Raw genomic sequence first — 22,445 nt, 5'->3', positions numbered from 1 at the left:
GGAATTGTTCTGTCCTTATTTGATTTTCTATTGTTGCATACTATTTCAAATGATTTTTGGAAAGAGGTAGAGGTATGAACAAGTTCAATTTAATAATGCTTTTGGCTGTTGATAGAACACCTATATAATTAAAAGTTGACAGCGTTTGCCTGCATGCCTTTAAAAGTTCGCAGGAAATGTACTCTACCTTGAGGAAAGGCCTAAAGTGTATTCTCAATTATAGTTACTAAGCATTGTAAAGAGTCATAGCAATTCAGGAAAGGTGGCGGTGTGTCTATGCAGAGTAATAGGCCTCCATGTCCTAGCCAAAGGTTCTGAGGGAGAATGGTGAAGTGTTGTGACCATTCTGTTTACTCTGTGTTAAGTTTAAAGATTCTACACATTCAGGGCAATGAGTCTACTTGGAATGGATGGGCTCAGATTTATCATTCACATATTAATTTCAAGTCCAACACTACTGACCATAGTCAAAGTCATGGCAAGTTGAGTTTGATCTGAGTTGAAACATAGTTGCAATTTTCAAGTTGAAACACAGGGAAACTTAACTGCTGGTTTGCTTAAGCCAACATTCAAGGAAGGATTGGTTTAAGGATGATGCTCCATTTTAAACTTGACTGCTCTATGCTTTGGTTTTAGATTGAATTCAAGCAGGTGTTTCAAGACCTGCTTCAGATGGCATTACCTGTCTGTCATTGGAAAGCTAGATCTTTCAAGGGATTTGTCAGAGAGGGTGTCGTCCTGAGGTTTTATCGATGAAAAACATATTTTGGGAGATACACCACTTTTTAAGCTTCTCTAATAAAAGTGTGCAAAATAAAGCCTTGTTGCTATTTTTGAAGGGGTACGTAGGGCTTTAGCCCCCATGGCTGTCTTTAACACCGCTTGAGTTGTGAGAATTAGCTATCCATGTAAGCTTTTTAAGTGTCATCTTAATGTTTTTGTATGTTTGCCGTGCCTCCACCTTCTTTGATGAAAAAGTCCATTTTAAAATTGGTAGGAAAATATTTAACATAATAAGATGATGAGTCAGAATTTTTTAAAAGCTAAAAAGGGAAGATGTACTTAAATAACGCACCTTTTTATTTTTCAGCTACATCTGACTCATGACATAAAATGTATTCTGCTTAAGTTCAAAGTTTCCTCTTACAAAGAGAGTTTTATGAAACAACTCTTCTTCAGACCATTTTTACTTCAATTATAGTAGCAGGTTTTGGAGTTTAAATAATTAACAACCTCTGAGTGAACTTTTATCCAAATGACTCCAACTCACAAAGAGAACAGTCCTCTTTCACCAAGTAGCTTTTGTGCTAGAGTGAGACCCATCCTATTCTATTTTTCCCCTTCATGTCTCTCTTTGAAGAAAGATGTGTGATTTGTAAAGTTATGAAAATATGTATCAGTTAATGAAAACTGCTATATTGGGCTCATAATGCAAACTGGAATTTCTTCAGTGTAAGCTTCGTATACCTGAATTATAACGGGGGGGAAAAAAGTAAATTTCAGAAGTCGAGATTGCTGTGTGCACTGTAGGAGTATCATGTAGCAGTTTAAATCAACCATCGGGGGTGACCTAATCTTATTTTCCCCCCTCTGTCAAGAAGCTATAATTTTCATTTAGGTAGCATTTTTCAGTTTAAACTCCACTGGACACTCCCAAAACTGGGCACTTATTCCATCAACCTACTTATTGATTTCACCCTATGTTATCTTTTTAAATTTTATTTTTTAAAAAATAATTATTTGTATTAAAATGTTTTTGAAAGGGTCTGTGGGAGGCTGTCACCTCCGCACGCTTACAGCGATGGGGGGTAAAAGTCATTCTTTTAGGGACAACACCCTGAAGAATGCTCTGCAGGAGAAAACGTCGTTTAATAAACAAAAGAAAGTTAAGAGGCAGATCTAATGTCCTTTTTAAAAAATCACGAAGAATCATGAAGTAATCGTTGTTTCAAGAGTGGGAAAAACTTTTCCCCCCCTCGGTGTGGCGGATAGCGGGATAAAGGCTCAGAAGTCCATCGCCCCCCCGCGCGAGCGCGCCCCTTTCCTTCCCCGGGGAGCTGCTGCGAATCCCCGGCTGAGTCCGCCCTGGGAGCCTTAGGGCACCTTCCTCTTTGGTGTGCGAGCGCGCGCGCGCGCGTGTGTGTGTGTGTGTGTGTGTGTCTAGGTCTGGCTCTCGCTCTTTCCCTCAGTCTGTGCCTCCGTGTGTGTGTGAGTGTGTGTGTGACAGTGAGAGAGAGAGCGCGAGAGGAGAGAGCGAGCGAGAGAGAGCGCGCGCGGGCGAGCGGGGAGAGAGAGCGAGCGAGCTGTGAGCCGCGCTGCCGCCGCCGCTGCCCTTTGATCCCGACATTAGTGTTAGGGGCTCGGAGACACAGCGCGCGGCCATAGACACCGCCGCACCGGCGCTCGTTTATTTATACCTCCCATCACACGCGCGAGCACCGGACACACACACACTCACACCTCTTAGATCCGTTTCCATTGAAGAATATTACGCTCGGGGGACAAGCCAGGTGCACGACCAAAAAATTAAAAAAAAAAAAAAAAAAAGAGGAAAAAAAAAAAAAAAAAAGAAAGGAAAGAAAAGAAGAAAACCCCTCTTCTGGCTCCAGGAAACAAGCTTCAGCCCATTGTACACACCGGAGAGAAGGGGTTTCCCCCTGCCCGCCCGCCCCCCAACTACCTCCCCGCTCCTGCCAGTGTCTGCCTCTCTGCCCCCACGGGGGTTTATTTGATCTCACATTAACCAAGGAGGAGAATGTGAGAAAAGGGGGAAAATGCCCAGGAGGAAGCAGGAGCAGCCCAAGCGCCTTCCCTCACGTAAGTCATCCCTTCTCCACCTCCTCTCGTGCCATTTTCTCGCCCTCCCTCTCCTCTTTCCCCTCCGCAGCCTCCTCCGTTGTTTTCTGCATTAGTTTAGGGTTACAGAGGTGAAACTGACAAAGACACAGCCCGGGTTACTCCTCGTTTAGGTCTATGCTGAGGCAGCCATGTTGGTGATGATCAGCCCCGTGCCCTTTCTATTCTCTCTCTCTCTCTTTTTCTTTCTTTCTCTCAGCCCCCCTCTTTTTTTCCTTGAGATCGAGCTTTTTCCCCTTTTCCTTCCCCCTCCCCCTCCTCACTCCGGGTTGCTGGGGGGAGGGGGCAAACGGAGGGAGGAGGGGAGTAGTGTGGATGCCGGTTTTTGTGTGTGTGTGTGTTTTTTTTAATCAGGGGGTAGGGGGGGAGGTGGGAGAGGTTGGAATCTTTAAAAAAAAAAATTCCTTGTGGATCCCAGTGGCTGAGGGTGCGGGGGTCGGGGGGCGCGGAGGGCCGGGGGCCGTGACATGGCGTTTGGGGGTGCCGGGGCGCGGGCGCGCGGCCGCCCGCCGGGGACAGGATCCAGGGAGAGGTCCGTCTCCGGCTAAAGGTTGCGCCGGGGTTGGTCGGCCCCGGAGCCGCCGGCGGCAGCGGCGGCGGCTGTGGCTGGGGCAGGAGCAGGAGGAGGCGGAGGTGGAGGAGGCGGCGGCGGAGGAGGGGAGTCGGGGGCGGGCGAGGCGGGAGCGGCTGGGGAGGGTGTGGGGGCACCGCACACAAACACTCGGTACACACGCGCCGCGGGGCGGCCGGTCCCTCGGCGCCGGGGCGAGGGGCGAGCCGGGGCGCGGGGCGGCCGGGCGGGGGGCGAGGCCGGGCAGCGGCGGGCGGATGTGGGGTGCGGGAGCCGCGCCGAGGCGGAGGCTGGAGGCAGGGCGGCTCGCGGCGTGCGAGGTCCCTGCAGAGCTGAGGGGAGGGGAGGAGCAGGGCTCCTGGCCGCAATAAAATGCGGGGTCAGGCGGAGCAGACGGAGCCGGGCGAGACTCGGGCGCTCAGACCCCCCTTCCCGGCGAGCTGAGCAGAGTCCAGGACTAAAGTGCATCATAGCCCTCCCCGGCTGCAGCCACACACACCAACTGGAGACTCGCGCGGCCGGGTCCCCTTCCCCTCCTCCACCCACACCCCCGGTCCCTCTCCGCCCTGCCTCCGGCTTTTCTTTGCGAGACTCCTAACTTTTCCCCCACTCCCTCTCCAGCCCCCACCTCCCCAATCGCTCTCCGCTTTGAGTGTTCTGAGATGCTGCTAAAGCTAAAAGTGAAGGAGAAAGAAGCGACTAAAAATATCCCCCGGGGCCGCCCGGCTCCTTGAATGCAGGGAGGAGGGGGCAGGGGAGCAGGCGTGGGGCGGGGTGACGGGGAGGAGGGGACGCCGGAGGCGCGGGAGGGAGGGGTCGGGGGAGACGGAGGGTCAATTTCTCTCCTCTCCCCCGGCGCTGCTCCCCTCTCCCGGCGGTTTGGCGCTGCTCGGAGCCCGAGCCTGCAAAACCCGGGCTGGGGGCGGGAGCGGAGCCGGAGCGCCCGCCGGCCGGGTGTCAGGCCGACGTGGTCGGTCACCTGAAGTTCACGGAGGGTGGGGGAAGGGTTAAGGTTATGGTGTCTCGGGCTAGGGCTGTGTGTGAGCGTGTGCGTTTCCGCTGCAGACAGGCAGCGCGATCGATCTCCCCCTCGCGAAATATCCGTGGCGGTGCTTGCCCGGGGGACGGGCAAGGGGCGCGTGTGGCTCGGGCCGGGCGCCCCCGCGGCTCCGTGTCAGCCGGGCCGCGGCCAAAGTGGCGAGCAAGGGCACTTACAGGCAGCCCTCTCCACAAACATTCCCCTTTTCTTTCCCCTTCCCGGTACGCAGGAATCGACGCACAGAGCTGGGGTTGTGCTTTTTCTCCCTTCCTTAAAAAAAAAAAAAAAAAAAAATGCCCCTGTGCAGTCCTTTCTTCGCCTGCCCGCTAGAGGTTCTGAGGATAATATCACATATGTAATATATATGCACATAAAATCGCTCGCAGGCGGCTGCGTGTGTAGGGAAATTTTGTGCGAGGAGAGAGAAGGCGGTGGAGTCGGGGAGGGCGAGTTGGGAGGCTCCGTGCTGCGATTCACAGAAAACTCGCAGCAGTTGGTGGCAGAGTGTGTGCGTGCACATGGCCGGCCGGCCACAGTTCCCAGCTCTTTTCGGGGGGTGTGTGTGGGGAGGGAGAGGAGGCAGGACTCCCGGCGAGGTTGGGGGGGGGGGGGGGCTTGCCCTGCTCGGACAAAATGGGCTTCAGTGTTCTCTGCGAACTTGCCCTTAGATGGCAACTTTGGGAGCTGATGAGCTTGTGTGCGAAAAACCAGGGCGGTGAGGTTATTTGGTCATTTTCCTTTCTTCTCGTCTCCCCCTGCTTAAAAAAAAAAAATGTTGGCGGGGTTAGAGGCAGGGTAGGAGAGGAAAAGGGATTTATCTGTTTCGGCTGTGACGGAGATGGACCGCCTTCCCTCCGTTGTGTGCTGCGCTGTCGGGCAGCTGCAGCCTGCCCTGCTGGTGACCTTGACCCTGACCTCGTGCGACTACCCTTTCAGTCTGAGAGGAAATTCAGGCTCCATTTTAGCTCGTGTGCTTGGTGGACCTCTTCTGCGCGCTGGTGCCTGGTGATTAACTTATATTTTGAGAGTGGTCTTTCCCACCCTGTTCTCTAATTGAGTGCTGTTATGCACTCAAAAAAATCGACTCTCTCTTCTAGTCACATAAAGCCACTTTTACTGAAGTAAGAAGCAGTCCACCTTTGGAAACACTAAATGTCCCTCCAGTTTTTAAAGGGAAGCCTAATTTCAGAAGCTTCCCCACTTACCTTTGCATTGAATGGATTTTTGCGGGTGTGTGCTGCCTGTTCGAAGCATGGTTTACACATGTTTTATAAGTAATTTGCAGTGGGACTAAGACAGATTTCTGGGCAAATGGTGTATTTTGCAATTCATACAGTAACCCAAAGCATGCTAAATGCTGAGTAAGTCTTGAAGGAGCTTGCAGGTTGTGGAGATGTAACAGATATTGACTTTGGTAAATAGTGTTAATTGGTTTTTAATGTAGAAAATAATTGTTGTCCTAAAATCTCTGTTTTAATGCTAAATTCTTCATTGTTTATTTATATGTGTGGAAGGATTTTTCTTTCCCTGGAGAACCGTTCCGTATCAAAGTTAAAATTTAGTTAGTCTAGGGGATTAAAGTTGCCCTGATAGAATTCATCCCAGGATTTTAAGGAGTTATCTAGGGGCAGATTTAAAATTTGACCCTAAAAGGAATGATGTGTGTGTTATTTGGAGGGTGGGGGAGGGTCAGAGGGGGAATGAGGTGGGGAAAATTGCTTTTGAAACCCAAGAGCCCTTCTGAGGAAATACAAAAGTGGTTAACAGCCACTGTTGATATAAGGTTTTAAGAATCTAGAGAACCTATAAACACACATTTAAGAAGTTCAAATTAGAATGCAAAAAAACCCCCTGAAAACTGAATCTAAAGAAAATTTGGAACGCTTTCCACTTTGTCCTAGGTCCCCCGCCCTTGTCTCTGCACCTCCCATAAACAATTGCTACTAATAGACTCTTTCTCTGTGTTGAATCTATTTTTCTGTTACTAAATCTACACCAGCCGGGTGCAGTGTGCCTGTACAAAGGCCACTGTCCTCCTACTCTACAGCGCAGACACCAGGGAACCTGGAAGTTCCACCCTAGAGTAGATTAGTCCTGGAAGTCCAGGCTAGCACTTGGTATTATCTGATACCAAGTCTGGGGTGAGCCTCAGCTCCTGGCACTGAGTCCCAGCAATTCCCCAGGCTGGGCTTCGTCCTGCTAAGGTTTCCTAGCTCCTTCTGTTCAACTGGACACCCATGGGACTGTTCAGAACTGAATTAGCTTTGGGGATGGGCAAGCCTTTAACCTGACACTACTAACTTAAGCGTTTGATTTCTTATTTTAAATTCTACACAGTCATTTCCTCCTGGGCCTCTGAAGAGTGTGTGTGTGTGTTATATATGCCTCATACATATTCAGAAAAAAAAATGGCCTGTCCTATAGAGTTGAATGGCGATCCTTCTTACTGGCTACAAATCAGAAAGAAGCTCTATACTAGCTGTGTGTGTGTGTGTGTGTATGTGTGTGTATGTGTATGTGTGTTATATGGGCCTCATACATAAGTAGGGGGAAAAAAGTCCTGTCCTATAAAGTTGAATGTTGATCCTACTGGCTACAAATGAAAAAGAGGTTGTATATTAGCTTTTGGAGGTGACCCCCAACAAAGGTTGTTAAACCTAAATTATTTTTGAGAAGTGGTTTTAAAAAGCCTTTATTTCTTGGCCTAGAGCAGTCATTATCACTGGGATTTAACTGTGACTCTGCTGCTGCTGTAATGGCTCTTTTACAAAAGTTCTTTCCATTCACAAGGTCCAATACCATGTCCAGAAAATATCCTAGAGGTCCTTGAGCTATACCATGTGCTTATCTTTCGTAGAATCCTGAACCGCATAGCTTTAAAATGTCAGCCTAAGAAAGAGGAAGAGAGGGAAACTGATACTGTCTGTGACTGCTGGCCAGGCTGGGGCTCAGTACATTACATTGGGGATCACACAGTGAAGAGGGAAAAGGGTAAGGAAGGGCTTTCTCCTGTGTTTGTGAGCAACTGTTTGTGAGCAGTCCTTTTTCCGTTGGTGCCATCCACACTTTCAAGTTTTCCTCAGTGGCTTCAACTTCCCAGAAACGTGTATGAGTTTACATCCTATTATATTTACCATTGGAAACCGGCCTGATGCTTGTTCTCAAGGGGGGCGCACAAAGGAAAAGTTAATAAAACAGTTGTTTTGTTAGTCTAGTATTTTCATTGTTTACTCAGTTGTGGGTCAAGATCAGAACAGGTTATTGTGCTCTTCATTAACAAACTTTAAAAATTCCCTCTTGCTTTCTAGTAAAATTGGGAAGCAAAATGACTAACAAGCAACTGGATCTTTTATTTTTATATTTTTAGGAGTTTGTATATGTGTACTGAAAGAGAAAGGTAGAAAACTTAACTTTTTTCTTTACTTATTAATTTTTTCTCTGTCAAGGCCATACCTCCTGACTACGACAGGAACCACAGGGAAAATTGTCGAGTCCGAAGTAGTAAAATATTTCACTGCTCCTGTCAGCCAGAGCTAATGATTCTGAGGTACCTTGTAGCAGGCTGGGTTGATACTGGACAATAATGGCTATTTGTTCCCCTAAAAAGAAATCCATGTATTCCTAATACAGTAAGTAGGGTCCACTGAGCTTTCCTGTTAAAATAAGAAAGATAGCTCAAAATCACATTCCTTCTAATGCTTCAAAATAGTTTCTAATAAAAAAATTGATTTTTAATTTATCTACGTGCTGCCATCTCGCCCTGGGGATGACATGGCTGCTGTGCGTTGACAAGCCTCCCGCACAAAGTGTTAATAAATCATGCTGGAGAAATAGAAACTGGACAGCTTTCGGCCAGGGTTAGAGCTCGCTGTGCATTTGGAGTTTTAGAGTCTTTGAATGGCTTCTATTAGGAGAGTTCCAAGAGAGGTGTGGAAAATCTCTGTCTTGCAAGGCTTATAAAATTAGATGGACAAAGGCCTTGGAAACACCCAAGGGATGGTGTTGTGTTGGAGTAACCAGGCAGGCTTCTCCTGGGGTCAAAAGTTGGTTTAAAATACAAGGAGTCCTATTAATGTCAAAATGTTCTCTTAGGAAAGATTGGGTTAGAAAATATGGTGCCCAGCTGGGTTGCTAAACTAGTTTATTTACTAATCCCAGTAGTTTGGGTTCAGATCGTTTCTGAATGAGTTTAGTTTCACCAAAGAGAAAAACTCCAGTATCACTGACTCTGGTCATTTATATGCAAAGTGGTGTCTTTGGACTCAAAGATGACAAGGTGTGAAGGAAATGACGGTAGAGCCCAAATTGCCACGGTGTACAAAGCTCCCTTGGTTTCTGTGACTGGTCAGTAATGCATCTGTGAGAGCTAAAGAAAGGGCAGCATCTTCCCGAGGGCAAGTTAATTCAGCGCATCAGGCCTTTCTTGCTGAAGTTGCCTCGTCCCGCCTCCATTCTTATAAAATCTCTGCTGGTGTATGAGGACAGGAGGACAGAAACACAGACAGCAGGCTGAAGCTGATCTCTCCATTCTGAGTGATGCATTAGTCATTTTCTATAATTTCATCAGACTGATCGCAGAGCAAGATAATGAGAGTGTGACCTACAAAACAGGACTTTTGGGGGTGTTAAAGGCTCTAGCATAAGGTTTTACAAGACCATGGGCTTTGTGGTGAAAGAATAGATTTTGAGTTTTCTCTTACCGGAAACAAATCCAGATCCTGCCTAGTTATGGTAAGGGTGTGTGGGTTTTTTGGTCTTTTTCCCCCCATCAGATTTCATTACTATTCTGGCTTAGTTAAGGCTCCAGAGTCACATTTTAGAGATATAGATTGTTAATGAGGCTGCTGGCTCCTGTTCTGATGCATTCTTTTCTGTTTCCTCCTTTGCTAGGTATAGCTCAGTAATTCATACCATCTAGGGCCAAATATACAACTACTTCATGGTTTGTGGTAACTGAAATGTTTTTTGTCATGTTTCATAAGAAACTAATGTGCAAAGCACAGACCTTAGAAATTGCTCAACAGTATTTGATGGGCTGAAGTTTCTAGCTGCCTTTCCTCTTCTGTTTAGGAGCACGTTTAGTATTTCTATCCTCTGTCTGTAAATTTCTTTTTTATGATATTAGAGAAGAGTGTATGACTAGGTGCTGGAGCAGGGGCCTCTCAGTTGACTCTTATTCCCCAAAGACTTACCTTGGGACAGAATTGCTGTAGTTACATGGTGGTTTCATAAATTAAAATCAGACTTTGGCTGGATATTAATCTTTAGCAGCATGGGTGCATATTGCTGTTTATTTCATCAAAGTCAGCCTCACTGTGTATATATACACACAGACACACACACACACAGACAGACACACACACACACACTGGCTGCACTGTAGCTAATTTTATAAAGTGTACAGTGATACACGCCCACGGTGTGAGATCAGCAAGTGGCCCTGTAGCAACTCTGCTTTTCACAGGCTGACCCAGGGTTATGTTAAATGCAGCAGATTCTGTGTGCCTAAAAAGGATATTGTTTCCAGCCGTCCATTGCCTTCTTATGAAAAAACATGCTCCACCGCTGAAGTTCTGTTTCCAGAGTTCTTAAGTGACTAAAGCGTAGGTTACTCTTTGCTTCTGTTTTTTAGGAAAGTCCCAAATTCAGCCCAGTGTTATCTACCAGCAAGGAAGAAATGCATGAACCTTCTCTGAGGCTTGGGCCTGAAAAAGCTGACCCTAAAATGATACCTGTCTCTCTTTCTGGTGATTTCTACATGGGTCCATTAGAAGTGTGGAGTGAAGGGAAAAGCCAAGGGGTGAGAGAGAGAGATGCCATCTCAGGGTGAACTGTTTTGAGTTCTCAGAAGAAGCTGGCCTTCAGGAGGGAGCAGAGAAGGCCAGGGGAAAATGGACTTTTGCATGATCAGCAGCACTCCTCTTATCCGAGCTTTTGAAACAAGCTACTGTATTTGTGGAAGGGGATAGATTTTTCTCAAGTTACATAGTGCTAGCACCCTAGGTCGTCTGGTGGTGGGTTTTAAAAAACATTTGTTTTGCAACGAGAGAAGGAAAATATCATATGATTTTGCCTTCTTTTTACTGTGTGTACTGTATATGGTCCAACTTAAGTAAAACCAGAGACACACATGCTTTTTAAGTTCATAGTGTAGTAGTCCAATGGACTGACTCCAGAGCCAGGCTGTTCAGATAGCAGCCCTGCCACTAACTAGCTGTGTGACCTTGGGCAAATTGCTTAACTTCCCTGTCCTCTGTTTTCTTCATCTTTCAATAGTGGTGATACTTCCTATAGCATAGAGTTATTGTAAGGATTGATTGAATACATGTATAAATATCAGTATTATATATACACAGACCATTAGTTTGTGTGCCTGCTGCATTGAAAGAGCTCAAGAAAAATGAGTTATTATTAAGTATATGAAACAGGTTTCTATTGGCTTAGATTGTGATGAGACTACAGGCATTTCTGATCCAGACCTTTTAGGTGATTTCTGGGCTTTTAATTTTTTAATTTTCCACATACCTAAGTAGAACGATGAGGAATAATAAAGTTCTTTTATAAGGCTGTTGTAATAGGGCTTGACTAATCCTTGTTTCAGAGGCCAGCAATATTACATTAGACTTTTACTATGGGAACGTGTTCCTGTGTATATATGATTTGACCTAAATTATACCTAAATTGTGTGATAATCGTGTGAATTATGACTGGGTTTTCCTGTAAAGTGAGGATAGCAAATCCATGTTCACAGACTTCCAGTGAGATTCAAATGAGAGAAGGGGCGTTTAATACGTTTGTCTATTTGTTCATTCAACAGTCCATCCACTGATTAAAATTACCCAGGGGAAATTTACATTGGTGTTTCCATGTGTTATATAAGTAAAAGTTGAAGTTTTGCACGAAAGAAAAAAAGGCAGGGTGTGCTGTTTCTAACTGCAGAAAACCAATCCACGAGCAGACATTAAATGAAGTTTGAGGTGTGAGTGTGTGAGATCATACCAGCGGTCACAAGCTAGTGGTCTATCGATGTATTTTGCCCCACACAGCATGTTGAAAAACTTGAGACAACATTTGGAGATGGGCAGTTTCACATAAAAATAAAAAATTTTAGCTTCTTTCGAAAACTTGGAAGAGCCAGCAGCACTGGGCCCACCTCCCCACATGGCAGCAATCTGCTGCAGTCGGCGGCGGCTGTCTCCCTTCCCGGGCATGTGCTGCCCGTCTGCCGCGGTTCCTGCCGCTCGCCGCCGTGTCCCCGTCTGCGCGCACACCTGCCCACCTCCCTTGTGTGTCTTACCTTCCAGCCTCGGCAGGCGTTCGGAATAGAAGCTGTTCTACAGTCCCCAGTGTTCTGTGGTCTTTCCAGTTCATCACCAAGGCCAAGGCATTGTAAACCACATTCTGTGGCAGTGTTGAGAAACAGTATATGGGATTAAGATCCTGACACCGCATTTTAGCCGTGACCTTGGCAAGTTACTGCAGTTCCCTGCCTGTTTCTCATCTGTAAAATGGGAAAGCATTGTAGGTTGTGAGTCCATACACATTGATATTTATATTTAGTCTCGTGCCTGGCACATGGCATGTACACAGTAAATGCTGGTCACATTGATACACATGAAGTGTGAATTCATTTCAGCTAAGGAACTCACTAGGATTGCTTTAATGGCACTGTGTAATTAATCACAGACAAGTATTGTGTCCTATCAGTTTCTTATCACCATCAGCCAGCCCAGTGGCTTTCAACCCTGACTGCACATTAGAATCACCTAGGAGATTTAAAAAATGCAAACACTCCCAGATATTTAAATTTAATTGGCCAGAGTGGAGCCTGGGCATGGACATTCTTAAAAAGCTCCCTGGGTGATGCTGATGGATAGTCAGGGTTGAGGACTCCTGAACACAGGTCTGAGGACTCCCAGACCGCCCATACTGGGTTGATGGCATTTCAGCCAAAAATAAAGATGTGAGGTTGAGCCTGGACAGCTTATTGACAATAATTTGTTAGACTCTTAAAATCCTAAAAATAGCCCATGGACCTGAATAATGGACTCCAGGTCCTCCAGGTTGGAAACTAGAGGCTCAGGGAAGGACTTGCACTAGGCAGAGATGCAGCCTCCAGTCTTCTCTGTCCCTCTCTCCCACCACAAACGTCAGGGTTTCTCACTAGCTTTGTGACCTTGGGCAAGTCACTTAACCTCTGTGTGCTTATGTAGTGCCACTTTATAAAATGGATAACAGTACATTAAACACATTTTTAAATTTATATTCTCCATTGTTCACAAAACATTTTCACTAATATCATTTGTCTGAAGGAAAGGGCTCTTCTAACCAATTGGACAGAAGTAAAAACTGAGCCATGGAGAGGAAGAAAGTAGCTCGTGGTCACCTGTGTCAGCACTGTTTAAGGACCGGATGGACCATGTGCTGGTCTCTTGAGGCCCATTGCATCTCTGAGGTCTGTGAAATCTTCATGGGGTCTCATAACCTGAAGGACAGGCTTCCCCAGCCACACTCCTTCTTGGAGACCCTCCAGTACAGGAGGACCCCTTAGGTGCTGATGGAACACACTGCCCTGTGATTCATGAAAACTGGTGTCACCAATAACATTTCTTTCTCAAAGACTGATTCTGACTACAGACTAAGAGGGTAATAGAGTAAGAGTCACATGCAGTGACACTGTCTGGGGTCTGAATTATGTGCTCCATATGGAGAACACTGCCTTCGTGTAATGGCCTAGAACTATGAGTTGTTTTCTGATCTGTGCTTGTTTGGCCCTGCTTGTTAACCCAACAGTCCTCTAGACCATGAAACACAGCTGTACTTGGGAGGGAACAAAGTTTTGGACACCCTATGCTTTAGAAGATATTCCTGAAATGTGCGTTATGATTTCTCCCTTCAAGGGGAAAGCAGACCTCAAACACTAAGTTACTGGGTTTTAATCTGACCTTAAGAAAGAGGGAAATCAAATTATAGTGAGCTGCTTTCTGACATTTATAGGAAGAGAGAAATTTCATAATCTAGAAGTAAGGTTTGAGTTAGCTAGACTACTTGGTCGTAGTTAGAAGTGCTGTATACCAAAGGCTACTTGAATACTTGTTGATAGGTGAGGGACTAAACACAAAAGAAAAGAAATAAATATAGTTAAGTGTACTCCGTAAGGCTGAAACCATAGGAATCATAGGTATTAATTCTGTCTATTAATTTATTTTTAAAACTATATTGGCTTTTTAATAACACACGTAGTACCTTCTTAGTATATAAATAATGAAAGCTATGTAGGAATGTTTAAAGTAAAATGGGAAATACCCCAGAGATAACCACTATGCATCATCAAACAACATTTAAAATTCAGCTTTTATTTGAAGAATGGATGCATTTTAACAGAGTTGGCTGAGTTAATTTAAGTGCTGAATTCAAAACAAAAGTGGTGACATTGGTCTTACAAACTGATTAGATCGTGTGTGTAATATTAAATACCAGGCTGGGTGTCCTGATTTCAAGGGGGGAATTGATGAAACACTCACAAGAAGAGAGGTAACTAGAATGTGTGGGCTCTTGAAATCATATGAGGAATTAATTATTGAGGCCATTGGGAGTGCTTAATTTGAAGATACGAGTGAGGGTGGAGAAAAACCATGCATGGTAACTACGTTCAAATGAAGTTCTATCAAGTGCAAAAGGGAGTAAACTTACTCTGAATTGTCCTTCATCCTAAATTCTCAGCTGTGCCCCTAACTGATACTTGACTGATTCATTGATTCATTCATTGATTTGTTTATGGAGCAGTAGCTGAGTGTTTCTGTACCAGGGACTAGGGATCTGTAGAGCTGAATAGAGCATAGTCCCTGCTCTCAAGGAGCTCAGAGACAAGTGGGTGGGAAAAGAGATGGAAACAATTAAAATTCGGCTTGAAAAGCATTTTTATAGATTTATGAATGCTGAGCAGAAAACAGAGAATAGAACCAATAGAGTAGAAGCTATAGGGACAATAACTTTGATTTCTTACGTCAAGGGCCTATCTAATAAATAAAACGGCTCCAAAATGAAATGGAAGAGTTTGCATTCACCAAGAAGCTGGTTCAACCACTCACCAAGGGTGCCTTTCTAAGGACTTCAAGTAATGAGGGGTGGGATGGGGAGGAGAAGTGTTGAATTCTAAAGTCATTTAATATAATGAAAAAGAATTCTGTAAAGCAAATGTTGCTTTTCTTGGTTTTTATTATAAAATGGGAGATCTGTTCCCACAGCAGAGGAAAACATACTTCAATAACATGAGTGGAAAACCTTTTGAGAATAAGGGTGTATGTCAACACTCATGGTGTCATGATAGAGCAGTGAGGATTTGATTGGTTGAGAGTTGTAGCTTTAATTGGTGCCCATTCATTAAGAAAAAGTTTTGAGCATTTACCCGACTCACAGAAGTTGTATAGATAGAATGCAGTCTCTGCTGACTGTTCTTTCAAATGTTGACACAAAACAATCACAGAGGATAAGTACAAATCAATATGCCAATAAGTATGAGACAATATAATAGGAATCAGACGTGTAAATGTTCGAGGCAACTTGGAGTAAGCGTGATGGACAGGGAAAAGATTCTTGGAGAGGAGTGATACTTAAAGCATCCCTAAAACAGAGATGAATTTAGACCCTGAGAAGAGGGGAGAGCATTCCAAACGTGAAATGGTGTTCGCCAGAAGATGTTGAAATAGACTGAAAGTATTTAGGAGACACTAAGAGAAGAAACTTTATGGAACCAGAGGGGTCATATTGGTGATGTAAGGATAGGAGGTAGGAAAAAATATAGTGGGAGCTGGCCCAGGCGATAAGAGATTATGATTGCTAAATTTCGTGATTTGGATACAACACAAAATCATCTGTGAAATGTAGTAGTTTCTTTCATTGTGATAAAAATGTAGAATAGAGGATGAGGCAGAAATGTCATTTTTAAGTAGGGAGGGCTGTTGAAAAACCAAACCAGATGGGTGGTAGTGGATACAACGTCTGCAGGTGTCCATGGAAGAGACCTGCCAGAGTGAGAGACTTCTCTGAGGCCAGTGCTGCAGACCCTCTGCCAGGGCTTGCTCCCCCCCCCCCACCCTTTCTCACTTCTTTGGTTTCCTTTGGCAAGAAAAGCTCTAATGCAGCGCCTCCCTTTGAAAGTTGTAAAGTGTGTGTTATTTACAAAAAAATAATATAGCTAACATTTATACATGTGTAATGAAACATAATGGTAAGACCAACATCTGTAAGTGTACTGCCCAATCTAACAAATTCCAACACAGTCAAACTTCTCCTGTACTCTTCTGCTACCTGTTCCCATTTTCTTAAATTTCTTTTTATTGTTTGTCTTGCCTTTTCTCAATAGCTTTATTATAGTTAATTTGGCTTGTCTTTGAAATTTATAAGTGTTAGTGTCCAGCATGCATTCTACACCTTAGTTTTTCATTCAACTGTTATCTTTGTGAGATTTATCCAGGTTGATATATGTAGCTATGATGCATTCATTTTCACTGCTCTCTAATATTGTACTGTACAAATATACCACATTGAATGTGTGGTTTGTTTCCCCCTTTTTGCTGTCAGGAGCAGTGTTGCTGTGAACACGCATGTACGTATCACTTTGACTTGTGGGTAAATTTCTCTAACACTGCTTCTCGAACATCTTGGTCTTAGGACCTCCTAAAAGTTATTGAGGACTCCAAAGAGCTTTTGTGTATATGTATTGTGTCTACATATATCATATTAGAGATTATAACTAAGACATTACATATTTTTATTATTAAAATAATAATTATAAACCTTTTTATGTTAACTGTAAATAGCATATTTTTATTAAAAAATACCTTTTCCAAGTAACATTTAGTGAGAAGAGTGGCATTATTTTATATTTTTGCAAATTTCTTTAATGTCTGGCTTAAAAGAAGACAACTAGATTCTCATCTCTGCTGTTGTATTCAATCAGTTGTGACTTGTTGTTTTGGATGGGGTATACGAAGAAAATCTGGCTTCATACAGCTATGTAATAGCCTTTTCAGATAATTATGGATATTCTTTGATACTATGCCACTGCACCAAGACTCAAAAAGAGGTAGCTTCTTACAGATTAATTGTAATATGAAATATAAACCATTTCAGTGAACTTTTTGTATTCTGTTACATTAAAATCTACCGGCCTATCTTGACTTTGAATGGATTATCATGCATCTAACATCAAACACTGGTCATTTGAAATATATTGGTTCACTGAGTTATGTAGATCTACCAAATGTTGACATATTTCATTACACAATGAAAAAAAATTGTTAAACATCAACACTGATCTAATTTGAAAAGTATGTATGGGGAAGCTGTCAGGTTCACCGTGTAAGGAGATGGGCTTTCCAAAATTTAATTCATGCTTGAAAGATTGAATTTTGTCATTGGCTGCAAATACTGTCAATTTTTCCTTAAAGTTTCAACCTTACTTCATTCATTTCCAAGAAATAGTCTGCCAAATAACCATATTTGAATGAGCATAGTTTGTCAGTTATTCTTTCAATTAAAAGTGATATTTCATGAAAAAAGTGGCTAGGTCAGTGCCCAACTCAATCACTCATGTTCTTTTTCTTGAAACAACCTCCAGGCATGGCAGTAATGGCAGAAATGCTTTCTGCATACATTTCATAACTTCATATAATATTGAAAAGATGTCAAGGGTCAGTCTTTGATAAAGTTAATAATTTTTACTGCTGCTTCCTCAAAAACATTGTAAAGTGAAAGTGGTCGGGTTATTTGTTTTGTCTTGTTTTGTGTGTGTGTGTTGACTGTGAGTATGTGGCAGTGAAGAACACAATGACTACTAGTATGATTTGGTACAGCCACCTTGTTTCGAACTAAGGTGTCAGCACGTTACCCACCGTTGCTTTTGCATCATCAGTGCAAATGTCAGCAGAGTGAAAAGGGCAGATAATGTCTTTTGATCTCGAGACTTCCTGGGGATCCTAGGGATCCACAGAGCACACTTTGAGAACGGCTACGCTAATGTGTCTACATAGGAACGGAAATGCCAAGACTCTGTGTCTCTTCCGTTTTACTTGATAATATTATAATGCAGCACCTTGTGAATATTTTCACTGAAGAACCCAAAAAGCAGAGACAACCCTGAAGACAGGAAACCCTTAACCTCACCAGGTTCTCAGCTTCTGTGAGGTTTCTTTCAAGAATCTTGGAAGTCTCTTTTTCTCTCTATAAATTAGGATGAAAATATGCATTTTACTCTCTGAATTTCTGTTTTAAAATACAAGTAATGTTTTGAAATAAACTCCTCAGTTAAATTACTTTTCTTCTCCACAAATCTGTGTGCAGCATCGCTGGTCTGTAGAGAGGCACCGTGTTGATCCTGTGACTTCCCAGTGCCCCTGTTAGAGAAGGAGAGCTCAGTGGGCACCTCAGGTCCAGCATGATTTATCTTGGAGAGCGCATAGTTGCACGTGAGAGACTGTACAGCTTTCAGGCCTGGCAATCCCAGCGTATCCCCGGTCCTCTGTGCTCTCTTTCTGGGTTACTTGCTGTTCTCACCAACCATTAACCCACTTGCCCAAGTCAGAGACCTGGGTACAGCTCTAGATGCCGCCCTCTTCGTTTCCTCCCACAGCAGACTGATCACCAAGTCTGTGTGATTCTACTTCCAGAATATCTCTAGAATTCACTGTGCCCACTCCCTAACACCACTTTAGTTTATGCTGTTATTTTTTCCGATAAGAATGGAGATCTTTTTTTTTCTTTTTGCCTCAGTCTCACACCCCCCCCTTCCCTCCACCCGGCCTCTGTGATCCAGTCTTCACAGTAGTCTTTCTAAAACACTCATGTAATCCAGATAACCCTTATTTAGGCTCTTTTAGGCATGCCTTAAAAGGATAAAGTTTGCTATTTTTGGTAAAGGATAGAAGGCACTTCATCACCTGGGCCCCCTTTCTTCTACCCTTCTATACATTCTTTATTTTCATTCAGATGGAATCATCTGTTTGCAAACCACCATGCCTATATCTCTTTACTTTGTCGTATTCTTGTCTCTATTTCTGGGGTGTCTTCAACCGATCTGATTTGCCTGATAACCCTTCTACTTATCCTTCCATGCCCAGTTCTCTGAGAGGCCTTCCCGCTTCCCCTCCTTGCTTACCGTTGTCCCACCTTCTGGGCAACATTAGCCATCTCCTCCCCTGGTTCCCATAGGTCACTCGTAGTACCTCCCACGCTACGTTATAATTACTCGTTCATCTGTGTCCTTATCGACTGTGAACTTTTTAAGGGTGTAGACTATTTCTTACTCATTTTTATACATGCTTGCTCATAACAGTACCTGGTGTATAATAGGTGGTCAGTAAATATTGTTAAATAAATGGAAAGAGAAGTTAAGAACAGATCACAGATTCAAAGAGATAGGAGATGTTCCATAAACATTGTCTAATAAATGAATGCATGAAATTAAGAATGGGTCGCAGAATCAAAGACATAGGAGGCATTCCCTAAAGGGTGTTGATTGAATGAATGAATGAATGAAGTTAAAAATGGGTCACAGAATCCAAGAGTTTTAGGGGTAGAAAGACTTTGGAGAATATCTCCTGCTGTCTTCCTCTGTCAGAAATGAGAAAGCGGTTTGCCTAACTTGTACAGCTGGGCTGGATGGGGGGATGAGCAGTGCCACAGACATTCACTTGGATGTGGCCTAGAGATGACTAGAGAAAGTCATGTGCTCCTGGAGGAGATTTGCCGAGAAGAACAGAGGCCATGGCCTCCACCACAGGGGGATACCACAGTCTCAGTGCAAGAGAGAACTTGTGTGGTTGGAAGTCTGTGGCACATTCCAGACTGTAGAGCTTCCCCTCAGCTATTGGCTGTTGCTCTCTCTCTGTCCTCAAACTGTGCCAAGACTGTAAGATTTTCCTGATGACTGGGCATATTCCACATCTGGATTCCATGGTCGTAACAACTAGGAGTTTCCTGTCCTCTTTGGTTGAGGTGATTATCATATAGAGCTGGGTAGCAATAGCAACAATTTTGAGGTAAGCCCTACTACTTCTTAAAGTATTCTTTCATCTGAGATTTCTAGGTGCCTGGGAGGAAGGGAAAGGGGAAACTATTTACTAAGTGCTAACTCCGTGAGAGGTGCTTTGCTTACGTCATTCTGATTTTGCCTTCACAATCACCCTGTGAAATTGCAGGTGTAAGTATCCTATTCTATATATGAGAGAATGGGTTTGGAGATGTGAGATGGGTCTATTGGGAGGAAGAGCAGGGTTTGAATGGGAGTGTCTGGTGCCAAAGCTTGTGGTCTTATTTTATAAATTTGGGAAGTTCTTGGAGTTGCATATATTTCATGTACTTAAAAGGAAAAGAATCTGGCATGGCTGGTGTTGCTCAGTTGGTTGACCGTTGTCCCGTGCACCAAGAGGTCACTGGTTCAATTCCCGGTCAGGGCACATGCCCAGGTTTCGGGCTAGATCCCCAGTAGGGGGCATGCAGGAGGCAGCCGATGAGATGTTTCTCACTCATCCTTGTCTTTATCTTTCTCCTCTCCCTTCCTTTCTCTCTAACATCAATAAAAACATATTTAAAAAAGAAGGAAGGATCTGCAGTTTTCTAGGCTATGTGGTCTGTGCTTTGCAGTTTGCAAATGCTTTGCCATCTCTGCAGGACCACCTGTGGACGGGAGAAGGCGCAGGTGTTATGACCTGACCCTACTTTACAGATGAGGGATCCTGTTAATGGGGGTGGAGTGTTCCACATCTGTCTGGCTTATTGCTGTATTCCTCACACCCAGTCTGTGGGTTGGTATTTAGTAGGCTCTCCAGAGCTTGTTAAGGAAACATCGGGAGTTCTGTAGTTGCTAAGTTCCAAATTCAAACTGGAACCCAGATCTCCGGGTCTTAGCGTAGGGCTCCTTCCACTGCTAAACCATCCCGCTTTCCCCAAAGCTCTAACCGGAGAGATGCAAACATGAACTCTCTCTCATTAGCAAGGGTGGAGCTTGGGAACCTCTGGTATGGCTACCTGGTGGATTTCCACACATCGAAACGGCCCCTTAGAAAAACCTCTCTCGGGTTTGTTTCTCTTCCTTTAAATATTTCCATGTAGGATTTTAAATTATTTCCTATTTCCCTGACACTTCCCAATACCATGATTGCAAAGAGATCAATAATCCAATGCTGAATTCGTGGAGAATTAGCACCAGGAGGATTTCTGCAGTCATCTAATACAGTGTTTTTCAGAATTTAAACTAAATAGTGGAAGTCTTGCCTTTATGATGAGCAACAGTATGTAGACAAGACCAAAGCTGCTGTGCTGGCGAGGTGTAGGCCAAGGTGGGAGGTGGGGATGGGTCTGGGAGCCATGCCTTTCCCGAGAACCCCAGGGCTCCTGGAGGTATGGGTTGTAAATCACTCATCTGCTCTAACCCTTCATTGTTTAGGTCAAGAAACAGAGGCACAGAGGTACTTAGTGACTCATGCAACTGGCTGGATTAAGAAGGTGGTGATGAAACTTGTTGCCCTATATCTGAATTTCCAATAATATTTTAAAACATCCTTCTGCTTTTATTACGAAAGAAAAGTACCTACTCAGGGTCAACAAACGATGGCCTGGTTTTGTGCAGCCGCATGAGCTAAGGATGGTTTTTACATTTTCCAAAGGTTGTTTAAAAAAAAAAAAGCCACAAAAACAACAACCAAAGAACAAAGAATATGGGACAGAGACCGTATGTGCCCCACAAAGCCTAAAATATTAACTGTCTGGCTGTTCATAGAAAAAGACTGCCGACCCTGCGTCACAGGGAATATACCTCGGCTGATAGCGCCGTGGAAACACTAAAAGAATTTGGCTTTGTCCAGGGAACTTCAAAACATAGATTTACAACAAAGCCTGAGAAATTGAGCATATTTATATCAAAAAGCTTTTCAAACTTGTATTCCTTAAATGAACTCCTTTAAATTGCCCGGTAGTCTTCACCTTCCTTTTCCAGTCCGGTTTGCGGTGGAGGCTAGGCCAGTGGGCTAAGTTCTCACACTGGGTGGCAGACGCGGCAGCCGGAGAGCTGCAGGCAGTCCTGCAAGATGCAGAGGGAGTGCTGTGCGTGTTCAAGCACAGACTCGGCGCATTTTTCAGACCCCAAAAAGTTAAGAAGAGGAACTGACATACGACTAATGTAAGAGGTCACTCCAGGAAATGGCTCTGGTCACTTTGGGACTGTATGTATGCAGTGCCAGAGGGGTTTTTGGGGTTTTTTTTGAGCATTTGCCTTGGAGTTGGTTGAGCTTTCATCCAAAGCAGCAGAAGAGCGGATTCCTCACCCTCATCCTTACCACTCGATGCAGTTCCAGAAGTGTCGAGCTTTGTTGGGAAGTGAGAGCAGCGTTTCCTCTGGAGCACTGCTCTTGAAGACAGACCACTAGAAAACAGAGCCAGGTTTCGGGGTATCCTGGCCCTTGGAAGGAGACAACGAATCGGAATACATTCGACCACTTGATAGCGGCCTTGGAGCAAAGCCTGGTCAGAGTAAAGGTTAACATTGTTGGCCTAAATCAGTGTTTGAAGTTAACTTTGAATTAGGGTTGTCCTTGTAATCAGTGTCCTTTGGTGTCACAGATTCTTGTACATAACCCCCCAAATTCACAATTCCAAAGCATCATTGTCCTTTCCCGAATCTGGGGGGTGGGGAGCTGCTTCTTCTGCAGCTTTTGTTTTAGATGCATTTAATCACTAAATCAAAGGCAATTTCATCTCCTCTCCCTGGCTAAATCTCTTATCCCCCAGGGCACTCTTCTTTCTGGATACCCACATATTTTTAGTAAATAAGGGACTCACTGTGTGAAATTTTCCAGTGGCAGGCAGAATGCTGGTGACCACGAAGTGTTTCATTACAAGGTGCATGATGTCAGTGCTTGGTAAACGTGCCCAGGAAGGAATGTCTGGTTTTGTGCATACGCTACACTTTCAACAAGTAGC

General features: G+C 44.2%; 1 protein-coding gene across 6 annotated transcripts in view; it reads left to right on the top strand.

The window, feature by feature from the left end:
- The first annotated feature begins 2,159 nt into the window (after positions 1–2,159).
- ZNF827 (zinc finger protein 827) overlaps positions 2,160–22,445 on the top strand; it is a 151,470-nt gene continuing 131,184 nt past the window's right edge. For all 6 annotated transcript variants that reach the window (XR_001602743.2, XM_016206900.2, XM_016206905.2 and 3 more), the window contains exon 1: positions 2,160–2,817. Coding sequence is in view for 5 of the 6 variants with exons in the window: in XM_016206900.2 (XP_016062386.1) it covers positions 2,775–2,817 (43 nt within the window). In the remaining variant the exon portion in view is untranslated. The remainder of the gene's footprint in view (positions 2,818–22,445) is intronic.

Source organism: Miniopterus natalensis, chromosome 4, assembly GCF_054644295.1.
Source record: "Miniopterus natalensis isolate mMinNat1 chromosome 4, mMinNat1.hap1, whole genome shotgun sequence".
Lineage (NCBI taxonomy): Eukaryota > Metazoa > Chordata > Mammalia > Chiroptera > Miniopteridae > Miniopterus > Miniopterus natalensis.
This window is presented reverse-complemented; position numbering and strand designations above follow the sequence as displayed.